General features: G+C 40.5%; 1 protein-coding gene across 3 annotated transcripts in view; it reads left to right on the top strand.

Moving 5' to 3' along the window:
• Positions 1 to 13,266: 13,266 nt before the first annotated feature.
• MCOLN1 (mucolipin TRP cation channel 1) overlaps positions 13,267 to 20,312 on the top strand; it is a 17,646-nt gene continuing 10,600 nt past the window's right edge. The window contains exons 1-2 of one of the 3 annotated variants that reach the window (XM_072399739.1): positions 13,267 to 13,465; positions 19,584 to 19,777. In XM_072399739.1, coding sequence (XP_072255840.1) covers positions 13,408 to 13,465; positions 19,584 to 19,777 — 252 coding nt within the window. In that variant the 5' untranslated portion in view covers positions 13,267 to 13,407. Of the gene's footprint in view, positions 13,466 to 19,580; positions 19,778 to 20,312 lie in introns of all 3 variants that reach the window. The other 2 variants (XM_072399738.1, XM_072399740.1) reach the window with 2 other exon arrangements.

Raw genomic sequence — 20,312 nt, 5'->3', positions numbered from 1 at the left:
CAGTGTGTTTTTTAAACATGCCCATCAAAATGTTTATAAGCTTATGACCCGGTTCTAGTATAATGGGGCCTCTCCGTGAAAAGATGGCAAATTTTGAAAAAGATTTATTGGGTTGTAAGACATTATACATTTGTGTACCAGACCTAATAGAGCTGATATTTTAAAGCTCTCGAAAACTGGAAAAGATAGACTGTTATGGGAGAACTTGGCTGATCCAGCACACCTAGAATGGATTTCTTAAAAAATATTTGCTATTAGTTTGCAAATGTTTTTAGTCCAAGACCAGGTCCATTCCAGGTTTGCTGGATCATTGAGGTTCTCCTATAATGGTCTTTCTTCCCCAGAGCTTAAATACATCAGGTCAAAATTGGTAATGTCCAAGTTCAGCTTGGGCAAAAAAGAAAATAGTACTTCAGCATCCTATAATAAGTAAGCTCTGGTTACTTTAAAATAACTAATGTTGGGTGCTGTCCAACTAAGACTTAATGGGCCTCATTTATGAAAGCTCCCCAAGGCTCGAGAGGATACACTTTCATAAGTAAAGCTGGGTGGTCCAGCAAACATGGAATAAATTTCCTCAAAGTCATTTGCTATTTGCTATAAAATGTTTTGAATCCTGGACCAGATCCATTTTAGGTTTGCTGGATCACCCAGCTTCAATGATGAAAGTGTATCCTCTCCAGCCTTGGAGAGCTTTCATTATTCAGGCCCAATGATCTAATGATGCAATGCTGTGCCTCTTCCTAGCTGAAAGCCACAGTACATAGTTTGGGTTGGGAATCCATTTTGCTCTGCACCTTTTTACCCAGATGAATCACCTTTACTTATCAGGGGAGAACATTACATCTAAGTAGGACATACCACTGAAGATAGAAAATAGTTTAAAGATTATCCACAATGAATCTACACTGGAAAGAGCAGCAAAGTGTGCATGGGCAAAAACTGCCTAAAAATGGCCCTTCTGATCAGGAACAAGCATGCAAAACACATGACACTGCACTGCAAAGTCATTCTTCATAATACAGAACACAGGCGTTCTTCAAAAATGCAAAAATAGGATGATTTAAAACCAAAGAATCCCCCTATGAATTAATGAACAAATTGTTATTACCCCTTTAGACCTGGGAATTTTAATGTTTAATTTTATACTTAAAGTGGCAAAAAGGTGCACATTATCTTCTGATATCATATTCATATAACAGTATGATCAAAGAAATGTAATAAAGTGCTCAAAGTATTATCAAATATATGATATGCTATGATAGTATGGGAGAACATGAAAGTTAATAATGTCATTACCACCAAAGAAAACAGTGGTGTTTGTTTCACCACCACCATAGGAAGAAGGGACAGCATACAGCACATCCAAATATGGCGAATAGTTACTCTGTTCAAGTTAGGGTAAAAGTGGCCAAAAAACATCTAATTGTCTACTGTGGGTGGATAAGGTGTTGCAACCAGGAGCCCCTTAGTGTAATCTGAATATCGATTGATTGGTTGCTATGAGTATGTCAAATTTTTTGCTTATAAACCATGCATGTCCCAACGTGACAATGGCCTCCAGTGCTATGAGCAAATTATGGCACATTTCTTATTTTATTTTAATGTTAAAAGTTACAAAAATAATATTCATTTCAAAACTCCTACCTTTTTAAAAATTATCTCAATTTAATTACTGTTAAATAATTTTTTGTTGTTTCTGATTTAAAATTTTACTTTACTTTTAGTAAATAATTCCTAATTAAAGAATTTCTAGGTAAATCCTAGTTCATTTAAATTTTTTTTACCTGTAGCCAATGTCATCCCATCCACGCACCACCTGGTGGAAGTTTTGCATACTGCGCATATCTTTGCTTCAGTCCTTAAAGCTTAAACATGGTCTGGATGGTTCATAGGTGTGATGGATGTAGACGTAAGGCAGAGGAAACTTTAGTAGGGTCGGGGTTCCTTTATATGGCGTAGCTTCCCACATACAGCGAGGTATAATTGCAGGACAGTCTGAAAATAAAATAAATGTTAAATCAATATACTTCAGGAACATGGTAATGAGCTTACACTCTAATAATTCCTATGGTTACCCCAAGATCTAAACTATATACTTTGTGGTTGTTATAGAAAATATTTAAACTGTACCCAGATTTAGCTTTAACTGTCATTAGAGTATTCAGTTTGTGGCAACTAGAAGGTCACATAAAATAAACAACAGATGAGAACTGCACAAGCCTCAAGTGAAACAACCTAAATACACTTTGTATTCTGAATAATTGCAGATTTTGTGCAGATCTCTATTTAGAAACCTAGTTTAAATCTGAACCACAGGCATATATTAGATACAAATTAATACACTTTGTATTCCTTAATACATCAATTAATGTATTTTTGAATGCAAGCAATCAAGGTACCTATTACTTTTTAATACAAAGTCCATAGTTTCGTCACTAGTTGTCCCTCAAAGGAGCTCACAAACTAATGTCCCTACCATAGTCATATGTCTTTAATACAGTCTAAGTTCAATTTTGGGGGAAGTCAATTAACCTAACTGCATGTTTTTGGAATGTGGGAGGAAACCGGAGTACCTGAAGGAAACCCACGCAGACACGGGGAGAACCCACAAACTCCATGCAGATAATGTCCTGGCTGAGATTTGAAACTGGGACCCAACACTGCAAAGGCCAGAGTGCTAACCACTGAGCCACCAATCTGCTCACAGATTTGACTTTGCTCTGTATGTGCAGCACAGCTGAGGTAGGATAAAGGACAGGGAGGAGCTGTACAAGCAATCAGGCTGACAAGAAGAAATCTAATACCAGAAGAGAAAGCAGAATGGCAGGGTGACATTAGTGTGCTGCTTTTCTTTTCACCGTCCATTTACAGGTAACAGTCAAGAGGAAGTGGATTTAATCAAACTGGCCCTGTTTTTAACCCTGAAGACTAATACATTTTTTTAGTATACAGCAGCCTTTCTTGACCTTTTGGTCAACATGGAGGAACCCTTGAAATAACTTTCCGTTCTTAAGGAACCCCTGCTATAATTACTATATTCATAGCTCATAATTTATTAGCATGTTGATCAGTGAGAAGTTTGCCTCCTATATTACTCGGAATAACATCATCCTTATAGATAACCAAAAGCATCCATGGTTGTCAGTTAAACTGACCTGAGAGGCACACATTTCCCATTGCTTAATGAACCCCTTGGAACCTCTGGAGGAATTCCAAAGGTTCCATGTAACCCTGGTTATGACACACTGTACTACAGGGACAACTGCAAATTAAATGTGAAAATTGCAGTAAAATCTGTTTTTTTATTGTATCTTTTATTTTTGACTGGAGTGCTGCTTTAAAAAATTCTTGTGTGTTTGGAACTTTCCACGCACAAAACAATTATAAATCTATTAACATAAAGATAATGGCTGTTATACCCAGATATCGCTGCTCAAACTGCTTAGCTGCTCTAGCAGCAATTGTTTTCATCTCTTCATCCGTCATGTGAGGAACACTAGAATGTGTGTTTTGTTTCCTGTAATAGTCAATTTCTTTCCTTATCTCATCTTCTAACTCGCCCTTCTCCAGCAGAGCCTGAAAGTTCTGCCTCCTGTAGGGGCTTTTTGCTGGACTCCCGCCATAGTAAGTCTGAAGAAGTTCGCTCAACTTCTGGGAGTCGTTTGTGATCATTTCCCTTAGTAGAGCACCATCCAATACACCATTGAGGTTGGCGAGTGTCAGTTCTTTTTTGGAGGGGGCGCTGTGTAGCTGGAAGGTTTTTGGACTGGAGAGGGAATCCCAGCAACCATCAGGAACATCTAATGGCACCTGCAAGGAATCTTTGTAACTGGCAAACTGCACACCTAATACACCTGGCAGGGTCATTCGATGAAGAAAAGGGCTTTCTTGTTTTTGGCTTTTGTCACTTTCTAGTTTTTTTCCATCACAGTTAGCTTTCCACCCATGGACCATTGTGTCAAGAAGAGACTTCAAACCCACAGTGCTCCCATCAGGGGCTAAAACAACACCTTGTTCCTGCAATCTCTGGTCCTCTAATGTTATCACAAAATCAGGCAGAAGAATAAGAAGAGAATCAGCCTGCTTTTTAGTAAAATGTGTCTGGGGCTGGAATGACTCAGAGGTAGAAGACAGCAGAAGTTCAGCAAGGTCCTTAGCAGACCGTCCTGGCAAACTGGATTCCACCTCCTGTAGGAGATCTACAAAGGTTTCCATTTTCATAACTGGATCTAAGACACAAAAGTAAAATAACAAGTAAAAATTAGCCTATTTGATAATAACATAAATATACCTATTATTAAATATAAAACCAAATTGGTCACATTTGTGCAGATACAAGGTAAAACTAAAAGAATTTTCAAAGCAAATGAAATTTCACCGTGCACAATTCATCTAGTCACCACAATACCTTAAAAGTAAACCCTTTTTAGCATTTAGAATTGAATGTACAGCTTTATACCCTGTGTTTCTAAGAACAAGGGTCTCTAAGGGTCTCACATTGCAAAATTATATTATCACAATTAAAGGACGTCAGCAACTTACCCACCTGATCTCAGCATTAAAAGATTGGACAACACTGATACATACACAACTCATTCATCTGCATTTGTAATAGATTTATTTAGTGCCAGCATATATCAGGACATAAGTAAGCAACCTGCCAGCCTTTATTACAGAAACCCAGTTGGCTCTAAATGGCTACATAGATGACTTGTTGATCCGAAGGATAGAACAGCCAATCTATTGATTGGAATGATGGATATTATACTATACATGGGTAGGTTAACTTCACACAGGCATAATAAAAAAAACTTTACCCAGCTCCAGATGATGGAAATCTCTTGAAGGGGGAAAATGAAACAAATAGATTTTTAGTAGCATAGGGAAGCATTAGGCAGTGTTTTTTAACCAGGGTCCCGTGGAACCCTAAAATCCATAAGCAATGAACAATTTGTGACTCTCGATCAGTTATCACTGAGCCCATTGATCTTGTTGGCTATCTGTGACATTCCTCCCACTGACCACCAAAATATTGTACTGTGAGCCGTGGATAAAGTAAATATAGAATGGGTTCCTTAAGATGTGAAAAGTATTTCATGGGGTTCCACATGATAAAAAGGTTTAAAAAACAATGACTGACAGTGACAGCAGAATGAGCAACTGTACAGAAAGTGTAAAACAGAATGGGAAAAAGTTTGAACCCCTCCCAGGTTTTACCACCCTCTTTTTACTGGACAGAAAAAAAAAAAGAAAATAGGAGTAAGAGTAGAAGGTCGGGCTTTTTTATTTTGTTGTTTTGAACAATTAAGATTTTATGTTTAATTGCTACCTTGTGATTTTTGCTGGTTTTTGGCCATTGAACTATACATTTACATGGGATATAGACAAACCTCCAGATTATGCTCCTTTAAATCTTCTTCAAGGGATTGGCTCAATAGGAGGTTTCCAATCACCAGACAAATTTAATTTGTTGAACAATAAAAATACTACTGTTTGTATTGCTGTTATATAGATTTCCCCTCACTTACTGTCCTAAGAAAAATATTTTACACAGACAGGAAGAAACTAATATATTACAATAGGCAGTAAAACCCAAGAAGATTTCAACCCTCTTTCCCTTTATCCAAAACTAAAAAAACAATGTACCAGATCTAATTAAAGGGAAAAAGAATATACTGTAACTGATAGCTATAGGTACTCGGTTGGACATATATATTCACAAAACATGATACCCATAGTTCATCACTTACTTTGAGAGAGGGCTGCTGAGAAACATGCAGGTAAAAAGAAAATGCAGATCAGATGGCAGACAGCCATGGTGTCCTCAACCTGTGCCGTGAGAAATGGAGGAAAACAAACCTTTATAATGTCACCAAGGAATCTCTGCCTATTTGTTTCTGGTAAGTTACACATCATAAAATTATATCAACAATAGGCTCTCTATGCAAATCAACAAAATTCTGATCTTGCGAAATAATCACACTAGTTTTGTAATAGTATAATTAGTTTGTACAAAAAAGCCTGAGGTTTCCTCCCACATTCCAAAAGTTAGGTTAACTAGTTTCCCCCCAAAATTGACCTTAGACTGTATTAAAGACATATGACTATGGTGGGACATTAAGTTGTGAGCCCCTTTGAGGGACAACTGGTGACATGACTATGGAGTTTGTAATGCGCTATACTAAATCATGGAAAATCATTTTTGGAGTATCTTTGATAAATTTGCTATTACTATAAAAGATATGTTAAACCGAAGCAATGCTTTACCTACCCGAGATCCTGAATCTAGATATGGAACAACTTTAAAATTCTAATGGATTCGCAGCATAATCCAGACTTGCATGGATTGGTTCTTTTGTAAATAACAGGAAAAAAGGATATCTCCTAAATGGAAAAAATGCAATGCAATTGTTTCCTTTTGGGAAGGAAAAGGTGGTCTTAACTTGGTTTAAATGCTAATAAAGCAGATTTGTGTTGGTAGCTGGTGAGTTTCTGCCATAATCAGCAAGTGTGCACAGTATGGCACATACTTACCCGTGTGTAGCTGCCCTGCAGCACTAAACGTTCCAGGACCTGTCATTGCTACATCCTAGGAAGGCGCCATCTTCCGGACTTCCATGAAGACGACGGTCAAGATTCAGTTAGAAAATATGCGAACCAACGTTTACTCATAATTCATACATTTTATAAATTAATCCATTGTGAAAAAGGTATTCATTATAAGTAACAGTTGGGTTAATTGAGTGAAATGGTTTATAAATAAACCCTTAAATTGTATTATCAGCACTTGTTTATACAGTGAAAGTTATTTTTTCTTAAGGTTTATGTCAGGGTATTGCTATGTATCATGCTGTGCTCCTTATCATGGTAATCCCATTAATATACACAAGGGATTACCAACAGGGACATTTTGTCAAGGTTCCAGCGAGTCCACTATCCTCTCCTATATTACTGTACAGTACAGTATTTATATAGCGCCATCATATTACGCAGCGCTGTACAAAGTCCATAGTTATGTCACTAGCTGTCCCTGAAAGGAGCTCACAATCTAATGTCCCATCATAGTCATATGTCATTAATGCAGCTTAAGGTCAATTTTGGAGAGAAGCCAATGCTTTTGGAATGAAGGAGAAAACCGGACTACCTGAAGAAAATCCACACAAACACGGGAACCTGCAAACTCCATGCAGATAGTGTCCTGGGCGTGATTCGAACCTGGGACCTATCACTGGAAAGGCTGGAGTGCTAACCACTGAGCCACTGTGCTGCTCATAATATACTCGGGGCTACAATTTCTTGAATTGTAGCTGTCGTAGGACTATGAACTTTCCTGTGATAGCAATAGTTGGCCCTTCTAAATTCCAAAAGGCAAACAAGACGTTTCCATATTTTGTGTTAATAAAGAGCGTAAACAGATATAAAGCCAGCTTGGCCATGTGACAGGCTCATAATATTCAATTGAGTTATGGGACACATGCCCCAAACCGTGACCATGCCATATGACTTAATATCCTGGGTAATGGGATAACGTGTATATGTGCCAGTTCCTATAAATGTTCTTATGTTCACCCTACTTACTAGGCCCCTGAATATGTATTATATCTTTGTCATAGTACACACAGAGCTCGTTATATAGTACATAAATTATCTCAGAGGCCAATACTTTATAAATAAATACTATGACCCCTTTTAGGTCTCAGGAACACATGAACATCATGGATTGTTAGGCAATGGAACACTGAGAACTATTTAGCCCAGGGGGTAAATTACTTACTTTTGACTTAATCTTTGTTCATAAGACAAATGTAAACAGATTTTGCTGTGTACATATTTCAAGCTGTAATAGTAAAAATCATTTCAAAGTAATTTCTTATGTGAGTCTTCTTTGTATTACTGTGTTTAAAAGCATGCAGTAATACACAGAAAAACGGCATAGTACACATCTGGTCAGGATAAGTTAAATATATACATTTCCATCAGTTTTACCTAAATAGCATTGCTTGAAAATAGAATACACCCGACCCAAGTAAACAAATTTATATAGAGTAAACGTTATATCCCGTTTCACTGGAGATATGTTTGAACATCAGAGGACGTTCTAAACATTTCCCAGATATCCCAACCAATGTTATGGCATGGCCGTCTCCTCCTGGAGTATTTGGTTTTCAAAGCTTGCTATACTGTCCATTTCCGTAATCCATTCCACCATGATATGGGCTACAGAAAAACCCCAAATGGGAGCAATTATCCTATGGCCGGCCACTACAAAGTGGCGCAGGAGACCTTGGAGACCTTTATAGCTTTATTAGAGCCAGGAAGAATAGCAAGCAAAGTAATGTGTGGGTGTGGGAACAGGTCATCATCCATAATCCTATTGTGGACTGCAAAGATCTTTTCCCACAATGTAGCATTAGGTGGGCAAGAACTCCACATAAACAAAATAGATCCAGGGTCTTGTCCAGATCTCCAGCAAAGTGGGGAGAATCTGGAATTAAATCTATGTAAAGCCACTGGACATCTGTACCATCTGCTGAGAATCTTATAACACCTTTCTTGGTCTCTAGCTGATCTAGACAATCAGGGTCCACATCTCCTCAGGGTCCAACCTATGTCCTTATTCTCGCTCCCAATATTTTAAAAAGTGGGGCATGTTTGTCCCGAGTTACTTTAGAAGGATATCATAAATGGACGCTATGCCATGAGTCACTCTATCATTTTGTAAAATAAGAGATTCAAAAATTGAAGGGGGCCTGGAATGCTAGTCAATGGGTGAAAAGATTGGAGAAAATCTCGTAGTTGGAAATATGGCAGCCAGGTAGATCTTGGCTTCCAGACAACCTTAAGTCCTGCATAGAAGGGATATCACCCCAGGTAAGAATTTGGTTTACCCTGAAATGATCACTTGCATTACAAATCAACAATTTAAATGTGTGTAAAGACGGGGCAAACTCCAGATTTTGGAAAAGTGGTGTGAGTGGCCCGGGTCTAGAGGAAAGAACTCCATGTTTCCGTGAGTCATCCCACACCCAAAGGGTCTGAGATACAGTAGGTGGTATAAAAAAAGATTATTGGGGTCTATGTTGTGGCCTTATCCAAGAGGTTATAGAAAAAGGACCCAAGAACATTGACCAATCAATAGATATCCAAGCCTTGTGGTTCTTATTATGAGTCCAATCTAGGATTCTATTAGTATAAGTACTGCAGCCTTGTAATACATTTTAAAATCAGGGACAGCTAACCCACCCATGATCTTCTTCGAGGTAAGGATTAACTGATTTATACAGGCTTTTTCCCTTGCCAGATAAATGAGTAGATCATATGATCCAAGTAAGTGATGGTGAGGAAGCAAGCGTGGTGAAAAAATATAAACTTTTAGGTAGAATATCCATCTTAATAACACTCACTCTTCCCAATCAAGAGAGGTACAAATTGTTGTATGAACGTTAAGCAGACTCCATCGTTCTCAATAAAGGCTTGTAATTCAATTCTGCAATATCTGACAGATTAGACGGAACATTAACCCAAATATTTATTGGCTTTAGGTTGCCATCTGAAAGGAAAATTATTTTTTAAAACAGATACCTGAGCAGATGGCACAGATATATTTAAGGCTTATTTCTTTTTGTAATTGGCCTTGAAATTGCTTAACATTCCAAACCTTTCCATTTCCTGCATAACTATTGGTATATAAGTATGGGGAAAACAATCTCTACAATCTATTATGAATGTTGCTGCCTCTCTTTGTAGTTCTCTTCATTGGCTTTAATTTCACCCTAGAATGAAATTCAAGCTCCTGTGCTTTGCCTTCAAATCCCTCCACAGCTCTTGTCCCACTTACCTTTCTGACCTGGTCTGACCCCTAGCCACTCTCTTCTCTCCTTCAATGACCTACTAATGACTTCCTCACTGAAAACCTTATCACACGCACGGCTCCAAGACCTTTCTGGATCTGCCCCAACTCCCTGGAATGGTCTTCCTCATCCTATTTGGCTTGCTTCTACTTTCTGCTCATTTAAAAGAGCAGTCAAAACCATTTTTTCAAACTTGCCTACCCGTCTTCTTCTGTTTTTTGAAACCATCACTACTTCCCACCACTACATATCTCCCAGCCTATTGTGTGTAAATTCCCCCACCTACTAGTTGTAAGCTCTTTGGGTCAGGGTCCTCTTGTGTCACTGTCTGTGTTCCTCTGTCTTTTGCTAACCCGATTTATTTTACAGTGCTGCGTAATATGTTGTAATATGTTGGCGCTATATAAATCTTGTTTAATGATAATAATAATAATAATAAATGCATACATGTTGAAAATGACTGAGAAAAGTATTTCAGTTCAGCAGAGGTATTGTATTATCAGCTTGCAATGAAGTACTTATGCAATCTACCCCCAAGTGCTGCATGTAGCATCTGTAAAAATTTGAATCAAGGCAGATACCCTTTATGAAATAAAGCAGCCTTTCTCTACCTTTTTAACACGGTGGAACTCTTAAAGCAGACCTATCACCACATTTGCTCCTTTGATAATTGTCCACTAGGTGACAGAATGGGCCTGATATATTACAGCACTGGAGATATAGAATGTCATGGGAGAGCCCAGCAAGCCTGAAATGGGTTTCCTAAAATCATTTACTATTGCTTTGCAAATGTTTTTAATCCTGGACCAGACCAGATCCATTCCAGGTTTGCTGGCTCACCCAGGTTCTCCAATTTTATATCTATCCTCTCCAGACTTGAAGAGCTTTAATAAATAAATCAGGCCTGATGAGTCTTGGTTTTAATATGCACCCAAATGAGCAATGCATCAGGATTTGAACAGATGTAAAGGAAAGTACAGCCGAATTGACAGGGGAATCATTTACAAATTCAGCCCTAGGAAAAGGGTAATTTAGCCAATTTTAGGAATCTTGGACAGTATGGGGCCAGTCTGAATCTATTTTCTGTTACATTCACCTCTAAATCATTCCCACTTGGGTTCACTCATAAAAAATGTTTTCTTTCTTATTTATTTCCTATTGTGACAGCTGTACACTTGTGACCATTGGCCATTGGTTGGCAGAACGAGGCATTGTTTGTCCCCGACAAGTGGAAGTCGTAGACACCTTATAACAGGGGTGTCAACTCTGGCCCACAAGTCAAATGTGGTCCGCACCGTCCTTTTTTTTGGCCCCCAAAGGAATTCTAAATATGAACTGCAGTTGGCCCGCTGCTGCAAAAAGATAGCGCTGCTACCACAATTCCCGGCATACCTCGAGTCTACAGACCAGCGGGCCCTCTGGATATGCGTGGCCCCGCATTGGACTGTTTTATAGATGCAAGTAGTTCTATGAATTTTAGTAGCAGTGCTATTTCAATGAAGAGGGAGTTCCAGCAGCAGGCCACTCATAAGATATAGCTCTGCATTGGCCGTGTCTGGCATTTCCAGCGCTCCCCCTCAGCTTTTCCTTGCTACTCCAAGGCATGGACTTGAATAGTTGGATTTTCATAGAAGAATATTGTTAATATTATTGTTAGCCTGTGCAAAAAGGTTGCCATTGAAGTTTAACTCAGAAGGCATAAGATTTTTTCTTAAATAAAATTAAAAAAATATATCTTATGCCTCTTTCTCTAATATAAGCTTGTTCCAGATTGAATGTAAAGCCAAACCTCTTTGTTTCCATATGAAAAGGTTTTATATCTAATGAGAAAGGAAAAACTTCCTCTATAAATTTCAAGGTTGGCTCGCGACTTTGTCTAGGTTTTGAATTTTGGCCCTCTGTGTATTTGAGTTTGACACCCCTGCCTTATAATGAAGTGAAGAGCCAGAAATGCGACTCCCCTGCAGATATCACCACAGCTCAGGATAAGTAGTAAAAATATGTGCATGTTGTTGTAACTAATAGGGTTAAAGAAAAACATAAAAAGATAGATTTCAGACCTAATTCCTTTTTCGTTACTTTCAATGTGACTTTGAACCTGCATAAAAAAAAGTAAAAGGTTTAGGAAGAATCAGTACCATAGCACAGCCACCCCCTTCCATTGCACATCATAGACATTCTTGGTGTCTACATACTATATATGCTGGCCTGGCTCCTCTACCCTTCCCTTCAGCTGAATGCCAGTTCTGTGCCATTCTAAATGCCCTTTATTACTACTATGTTTGGCACAAAATGTGTGACTGATGAGAATGAATTCAAACCCTTGTTCAAATGAATTAAAATATTTTTTAAAAAGAAACAAACCACATCATTTTTACCTTACAAAAAAGGGTTGTCTATCCTTTTATTTGAAGTAAAATTTCTGAGTTTAAGTAGGCTTTAAGTGCCCTAATGCAATGCATATCAATACACATGCACCAATACCCCGCTCACCTGACCACACCCTGCACATACCCTGCCCACCTGACCACACCCTGCACATACCCACCTGACCACACCCTGCACATACCCTGCCCACCTGACCACACCCTGCACATACCCTGCCCACCTGACCACACCCTGCACATACCCTGCCCACCTAACCACACCCTGCAATACTCCACCCACCTAACCACACTCTGCACATACTCCGCCCACCTTACCACACCCTGCACATACCCTGCCCACCTGACCACACCCTGCACACCTGACCACACCCTGCACATACCCTGCCCACCTGACCACACCCTGCACATACCCTGCCCACCTGACCAAACCCTACACATACCCTGCCCACCTAACCACACCCTGCAATACTCCACCCACCTAACCACACTCTGCACATACTCCGCCCACCTGACCACACCCTGCACACCTGACCACACCCTGCACATACCCTGCCCACCTGACCACACCCAGAATATACCCAGTCCACACCCTGTAAATACCCCGCCCACCGTACCACACCCTGCACATACCCCACCCACCTGGCCACACCCTGCACTTGACCTCACCCACTGTTTAATTGTCCCTTTCTGGTATTTTTAAATGTTGGGAGGTATGTCACTGAGCTATGTTATAGGGCAGATATTACATTTTTAGAATTATAAAACCATTGGGTAAATTACAAAGAATTAGTGACACTTCCCCCTCTATATCCAAAATTACGTAATAAAAAAGTTTTAGCTTTCAATATAAACTTATATAAAGTAAAAGAATCTTCAACTCTTGAAAAGCTGGCAGCCCTAGTCCAAGATGGCAGTCCATGATTTACAAAGCGCACGCGTAGCGTGAAGTGGGCGTGGCTTAGGTCATACGTAGAAATCGTTACTGGTGGGCGGTGCTAGGGTTGGATCATATGACCACCCAGCAGTCGGTCAGCTGATAGCTGGTAGACAGCCGTGTTGGAGCTGGTTGTGGTACTGATGGGACGGAAGCTGAGCGGCAGCCCCGGGAAACAGCAGATGAGACGACCGCAGCAACGCTTTACTCTGACTGACACATTACCCCAGCCATGATGGGCTCACTGCATAGGAGCCGCAGCCTGGGTGACAGCCCAAAGCCCTCCGCAGGTATATTGTCCTCACTCTCCCCATATGTTGTATTCTTTGTTTATGTATGACAGTCCCATGTAATGCTGCGAGGGTCACATGTAATACATGGGAAGGTCTGCGTCATGGAGGAACATTGGGAACTGCATGGGGTTCCCCCCTGGGGTTCCCCCCCCCCCGTGGCGTGGGTTGGAGGGCTGGGGTTCCCCCCCCGTGGCGGAACATTGGGAACTGCATGGGACTGGCAGCCCAGAGGTGGTCTGTGGCCCCCCTGTGGCGTGAATTGAAGGGCTGGGGTCCCCCCCTGTGCCATGGATTGGAAGGCTGGGTTCCCCCCTGTGGTGTGGATTGGTGGGCTGGGGTTTCCCCCCTGTGGTGTGGATTGGTGGGCTGGGGTTCCCCCCCCTCGTGGTGTGGATTAAAGGGCTGGTGCCCCGCCCCCCCTGCCTTGCATGTATTAAAGTGCTGGGGTGCCATTGGATAACCACTGATAATGGCTGTGCCTGTGCAAAATCTACGTCTGTTATTGGCTCCGACTTGAATAGAGATTCATCACCAGAACTATGAAAAAGGTTTTTGTGGCAAGAGACTTTGCACGTCCCCTCTGCCAGCAGGTCTATTTCTTTTTTGCTTTCATTCCTTTCATACAATGGCAGCGTCGGGGAAATAGAGAACACGTGGCCTTGAAGCATTACGCTAATGGTCCCTCTGTGCTCCAGCCACTGATTCTGGGAAATGAATATAAATAGCTCATTGAACTTTTGATCTTTGCTTTCCAGAAATAATCAAAAAAATAAATTGACCGTAATCATAGGAGGACAGCCAGGCTTGCAGGAATCGTATGACCACAAATGTTGTATTATGACCCACCCCAGAACAGCCGGGTGCTCACTGAAATGTGGCGGGTGGTGCACCCAGCTAAAAGGAGCTGGGGAGATCACTAGCCATTTACTGCTTCTATTATAAAGATTTCGGTTTGGTGGCTTTTATAGATTTGCCGATGCTAAGTTTGGGGTCAGACTTGTTATGTAACACATTTCAGCCAGTACTTTGTGTGGTATTGAAGTGGTTGTATAAAGAGTTCTGAGGAATCCGCAGTCGCCCATATTCCTGTTTGGACCCACCGCCAACATTGTTGATGTAGAGCAGGGGGTGTCAAACTCTGGCCGCGGGCTAAATTTGTCCCACAAGGTCATTTTGTTTGGCCCTCCAAGGATTTGGGAAAATGAATGGCATCTTGCCCGTCAATGCCTTCTGCTGCAAGTGATGGCGCTACCACAACTCACGGCATCACTCAGTCAACAGAGTAAAATCATCAAAAGGAGACGTCACTCTTTTCTGTCTCTTTTGTAAATAACTTTCTTTTCTAACAAGGGTTTTGAAGATATCCGCAATGAGCACATAATTTATACATGTGTACCATTCATTTCATTATTTGGTGTCAATTGATTATTAACATTCATGCCATCTTTATTCAAATCTATTCCAGAACTGTAGCTAGGGGCCAATTAGTGCTTACATTGCATTGCCAAGTATTTTCTTGTTCCAGATTGCATGTTAAGCAATTCCTCTTTGTTTCCATAGAAAAAAGTTTTATATTTAATTCAAAGGAATTACTTCATATTTTTTTTTAATTTCAAGTTTGGCCCCTGAGTTTTTAATTTTGGCCCTCTGTGTATTTGAGTTTGACACCCCTGAAAGTGACTTCAATGTTTGCATGTTTTATATATTTTTGTATATTTTGTGGCACAACTCAAGCCTTGGAAACATGGTGACTGAAGTGGCCCCTGGCACTAATCGGTGGCCTCTGCTGGTATGGGAATAGATTGGGTGAAGGTGTCGCACCTCATATCAACCAAAAAAGGAAGATTTTGCTTTCATGCGGCTGCCACCTTGTTCCTATTTCTGGGTTTTAAAAGTACTGTACTGTGCTGAGTGTAAAGGTTACTCGGGATAAACCAGTTCCTCGTCTGCTGTGGGAATATTGAATCAGCAAATTGCTGTAGAAGTTATGAGTGCATTGTACAACTGTGGAATAAACAATTGTCACCAAGCTAATTTAGAGCAAATGCAGCTCCTTATCTCCGCTTCTGTACCTAGGTCAGGGCAATACTACATCTCTTGGGTGTTAGGACACTCATAATATGTATCCATCCATTTCCATGTCACCAACACAAAGGAGGCACTGGCACTAGTAAAGAAATGTGTTTGCCATTTGTTATTTTAATGGACATATCTCATATCTAGTCTCCTCCTTTTTTTTGTATCTTGACTCTTATCTCCTACTTTCCTGCTATACTTTTCTCATTCTGCAATGTTAATATTCCTAGTCAGCATAAAAATATGACCATGACGTGTGGTAATTGTTTTTAACTATAGACTGATATAGTTATCTCGGCTGTACACATTATTTATACATTAGTTCATTTACAGCCAAAGGTGGCTCAAGGTCAGCAATAGACTTATAACTGCCTGTGATTAAGCTTGCCTTACACTGGGCAGATATCTTTAGTAGATTAGAAGTTCTATTCAATAAAAACATTTTATATCATGAAAAAGTAATAAACGATAATGTATTGAGGAAAAAAAAGCACTTCACGTCTCACCAGCCTCTTTTATCTGGGTGCACCACCCGGCGCTTTTCGGTGTGGCTTTACTTTATGGTTTTTACCAGCCTGGGACATTTTTTTTCATTTTGTAAAAGGGAAAGCCACTCTCTCTTACATAATGTGATGATAGGGCTGCTTTAAGATAACGGACCTGGGTGGGAGTGCCTTTCTGGTGTTTTCATTGACTTTGTTTCTTGTGTTTTTGAAGGTACAGTTCTGAGAAGCACTGCAGCTACGTTATTTACTTTAATAAAAAAAGAATGAGGGAGATCAGCTAGCGACTGACCCTGGTGGAGGAACACCCAGCCAATAGAAGAACTCGGCAATACTTTAAAGCCAAACTAAAGCCTGGATTACTCACCTATCCCCGTTTCACAGGGCACCACCATCTTGTTTTTTTTTTTTTTTCTTTATATCTTGAAGATGCACTTCAGTGTTCAACCCAGATATTTTTTTAAGCTGGGTGGGAAGAAGGTGTAGGCAGGTAGCAGCCCCTGTATTGTGATCCAATTCTTCAGTGACCTCCCAAAAACAGCCGGCTAGTTACTGAAATTGTGGCATGTGGTGGCCAATCTTAAAGGGGTTGGGGGTAACACTGCACTTTGGCTTCTTGATTGGCCATGCTAGGATAACGTAACTCCTGGCATGTGCAAGGGAAGCCAGGATTGCCAGGTTTCCTTGGCAAATAACGGATGCGCAGCTCAGCAAAATAGGCAGATGGGTGGCTGTCGGGTGGGTAAGAGCTGTTATTCCCCCCTGTGCAGGAGCACACTTTGTGGCATAGGCAATGTCCCATCACTTGTATCACCGAGTTTGCTCCTGCACAAGGGTCTCTGAACATCCTCAGCTAGCAGGAGCTCCAAGTCAATTCTGCTCAGGGGCCCGCTTTTGGCTATGTCCACCACCTTGTGCTTCCATGTACCTTTTATGACAGTGGTCCCCAACCTTTTGGAGCTCACAGACCACTAAATATACGGACCCTGGACCACACATGCGCAGAGAGCCGTATGTGGCTCAAAGGGGAAGAAATTTCCCCCTGAGTGATGTCATGATGCCAGAACCCACCGCCTTGAGCCTTTGGTTGATACAGGGGACATGGTCCGCGGCTCTGGCCAGTGCGCCCACCCTGTGGGGTCCTTCTCCTGACCACCAGTTGGCGACCACTGCTTTATGATATTTTGGCTGGTCTCTAGCTACAGAGAAAATGTTGCCCCCTTCCATTAGCAGTCAGGACACTCCTCTTACTTTTGGTGTTTGCGGCATTCCTCTTTTGGCCTTCACTAATAACTTTCATCTTCTTGGCCACTCAAGTACTACAAACAACCTGACACATATGAGTTCACAGATGGTTTTGGTGTGTTTATACGATCTAATATTGCACATAATTGCCGAGTGATGAGTGCTGTGGTTTGTGGGTAGCTGATGAAGAAATCCTGACTGTTATTTTTAGTTAAAACAACTGCTACTTAAATGAAACATTACTCGGCCACAGACAACTTTTTATTTGTTCTCTCTCACATTTTTGGAATGTGTGATCAGTTTCCAAAGGTCTGGCAGCCATCTTTATTAAGGGTACACTTCCCTTATGTTGGCCAGGCACAGATGGCTAAGATAGGTATGTGAGATTTGTAAAGACAGGATGGGTGTGAAAGAAGGGTGAAAGTTTCCCTTAGGGTAGCTTCACTTGCACTTGGAATAGAAAATGGAGACATGATTCATGAGCTTGTCAAGTATGCTCAGAAAAGGAAAATGTTTGGTATGGATGCACAGTGTGAAAGCATTTGTTTATGTTGCTTAAAAATGCATGAATTAATATATATATAGCTTGTGACATTAGGACATGTTCTTGGTACAGATGCCGTTCTGCTAACATGATTTTGGTGCGCGTGGACTTTAGTACATTCACTGGACACACTGATATTGGTGAAAGGACCCCTTCTTTATTCATTCTTTGGACCCCTGTTTAGGATAGGTAGAAGGTGGATGGAGTCAGCATTTCTACCAATCATTATTTTCCTTTCTGAATTAAGGAACACACTTTATTATAAGTTAGGTTTCCTAAATGATCCACAATGATATTTCTTCCCACATTTCCTCCTTTTCTTTGTCGGAGATCTCTGAACAGCTCTTACGTTCATTTCTCTAATATTTGCTTACTGCTTCCTTCTTTTTTTTGTTTTTGTTTGGCTGGAAACTATTTGTCATAATAACCCTTTTGTTCTACACATGACCCAGTTATCTCTTGTCTTTGGACTTGTAGCCCCGTACTCAATTATAAGAGTTTTTGAACTTGTGTGATGCTTTGGTGCTTGCCAAAATTTCTATAAATGGACAAATCCTATAAATGTGAACTTGTTCATGCATGCTTGTCTGGATTTATATTTTGTTTGTTGGAAATATTAAAACAGGCAAACATTTTTAAGGCTCAGTTATAATTTGATGCTAGTATCCCTATAGTAGATTGTCAATTTGGGGATTTTAAAAGGCGATCTAAAATGGTGACCCCTGTGTTTTTCTCATGGCAGGAAAAAAATGTACCTTCCACTAAAACTTCCAACTGTACCGAAACATTTACTGGCTGTGATATTGCTGCCCTTCCAGGTAGATTCCTCTAAAACACAAGGCAGGTGATGTTTCCAGAGCATTTTCTCTTGGGATTTGAGCTACTCTGTGTTCTGCCGGAATCTTTTTGGGAGGTCAGTAACCTATCTTTCCCACTCCACCGCAGGCAGTAAGGTAAGTATAATTCTAACTTTTAAAGTCTATGCAAACCTTGAACAACTTCTCCTATTTTAATCAGTTTAATATGCCAATAAAAGTGTTTTGTTTTATCTGTTCAATATGTGCACAATTACAAGTTGATTGTGCCAGAAGCTTATCTGCTGATTATAATTTCTGTACTATGTCTCTACCTCAGTCATATGTCTTTGAATACTGTCTAAGATCGATTTTTGGGTGGGGAGGAGCCAATAACCCTAACTGCATGTTTTTAGGATGAGAGGAAACCAGACTACCTGGAGGAAACCCACACAAACACAGGGAGAACCTGCAAACTCTATGCAGATAGTGCCCGATAGCGCCAACATAATACTCGGCGCTGTACATTAAATACCTCTGATGTAAAGGAGCCAAGTGCAGACATGTTACTAGCAGGATCACCTGTTGGGCATTAAAAATGTACAGACTGGTTTTAGATCTCGGGAAAGTTTTTTGAGTGAAAGTAAAGATGCTCTAGGCTAACAATGCCAAGCTTCTAAGGTTTCACATTTTTTGGCTAGTGCAGCTAGGTTTAGTGGAATGAGTATGCATATCTGTAAATTTGGACCCCATCATTTGCATTCTTACTCTACTTAAGGGATTCAAAGTTTTAAAGGCCTTTTTAGCATAGAAAGATGGAATCCTCTTCCTCTTTTAGGAAGTTACTTTAAATTAGGGTCAATAGAGTATATGCTGTGTGTATGTATACATAATATACCGCTTAGTACAGTGTAGCTTGGTGCTTATTTACATTCTTTCTTTGTTGGCAGCAGAACGCCAGCGCCTCTTGTCTCCATCCCCATACTATGGCTCTGGGACAAATGACAGGCCCAGTCCAGAGGAGGTGCACCTCCGCCGCCGGCTCAAATATTTCTTTATGAGTCCGTGTGATAAGTTTAGAGCCAAGGGAAGGAAACCCTACAAACTGGGCCTGCAGCTAATCAAGATCCTCTTGGTGACTGTGCAGGTATGATTCTACATGTTTTTACGTCATTAGACTGTTGGCCTTTTTTATAATTTTAGTCTATATGTTAGATTAGGTGTCTGAAACCCCAAAGCTGAGTCACTGACCAAGTATGCAGAGAAAGTCTTCTGAATTCTGCATTCTTGGGTCAGGTCAGTGACTCTGCATAAGCCAGCCAATGAACATTCCAAGAAGTAACCGGTGATGCTGATTGGATTACTTAAGGTCAGATTCATGTAAAGTACTCTGGTGGTCCTGTATGAATCTTACAGTGGGCTGCAGGGCAGCTTACAGAGAAAGCAAGGCTTGGGATGCTCTTTTCAAACAGGTTTTGTAATGCCATACAATTACTTGGGCATTTAGGCCAGGTCCTATACCAGGTGTTGGTAAATTCTGAATGGACTCTAAAGCATTGCAAAGGGATGCAATAAACACAAGCACAAATCTAGTTAACACAGATCTGTAATATTTAGATGCATCCTAATGTTTTTACAGTTTGTACCAGAACTTCAATTGAATTTAAAGAGCAAACAGTCCT

The sequence above is a fragment of the Pyxicephalus adspersus genome, chromosome 2 (genome assembly GCF_032062135.1).
Source record: "Pyxicephalus adspersus chromosome 2, UCB_Pads_2.0, whole genome shotgun sequence".
NCBI classification, from domain to species: domain Eukaryota; kingdom Metazoa; phylum Chordata; class Amphibia; order Anura; family Pyxicephalidae; genus Pyxicephalus; species Pyxicephalus adspersus.
Note: the sequence above shows the minus strand (reverse complement) of the source record. Positions and strands in the feature narration are given on the sequence as shown.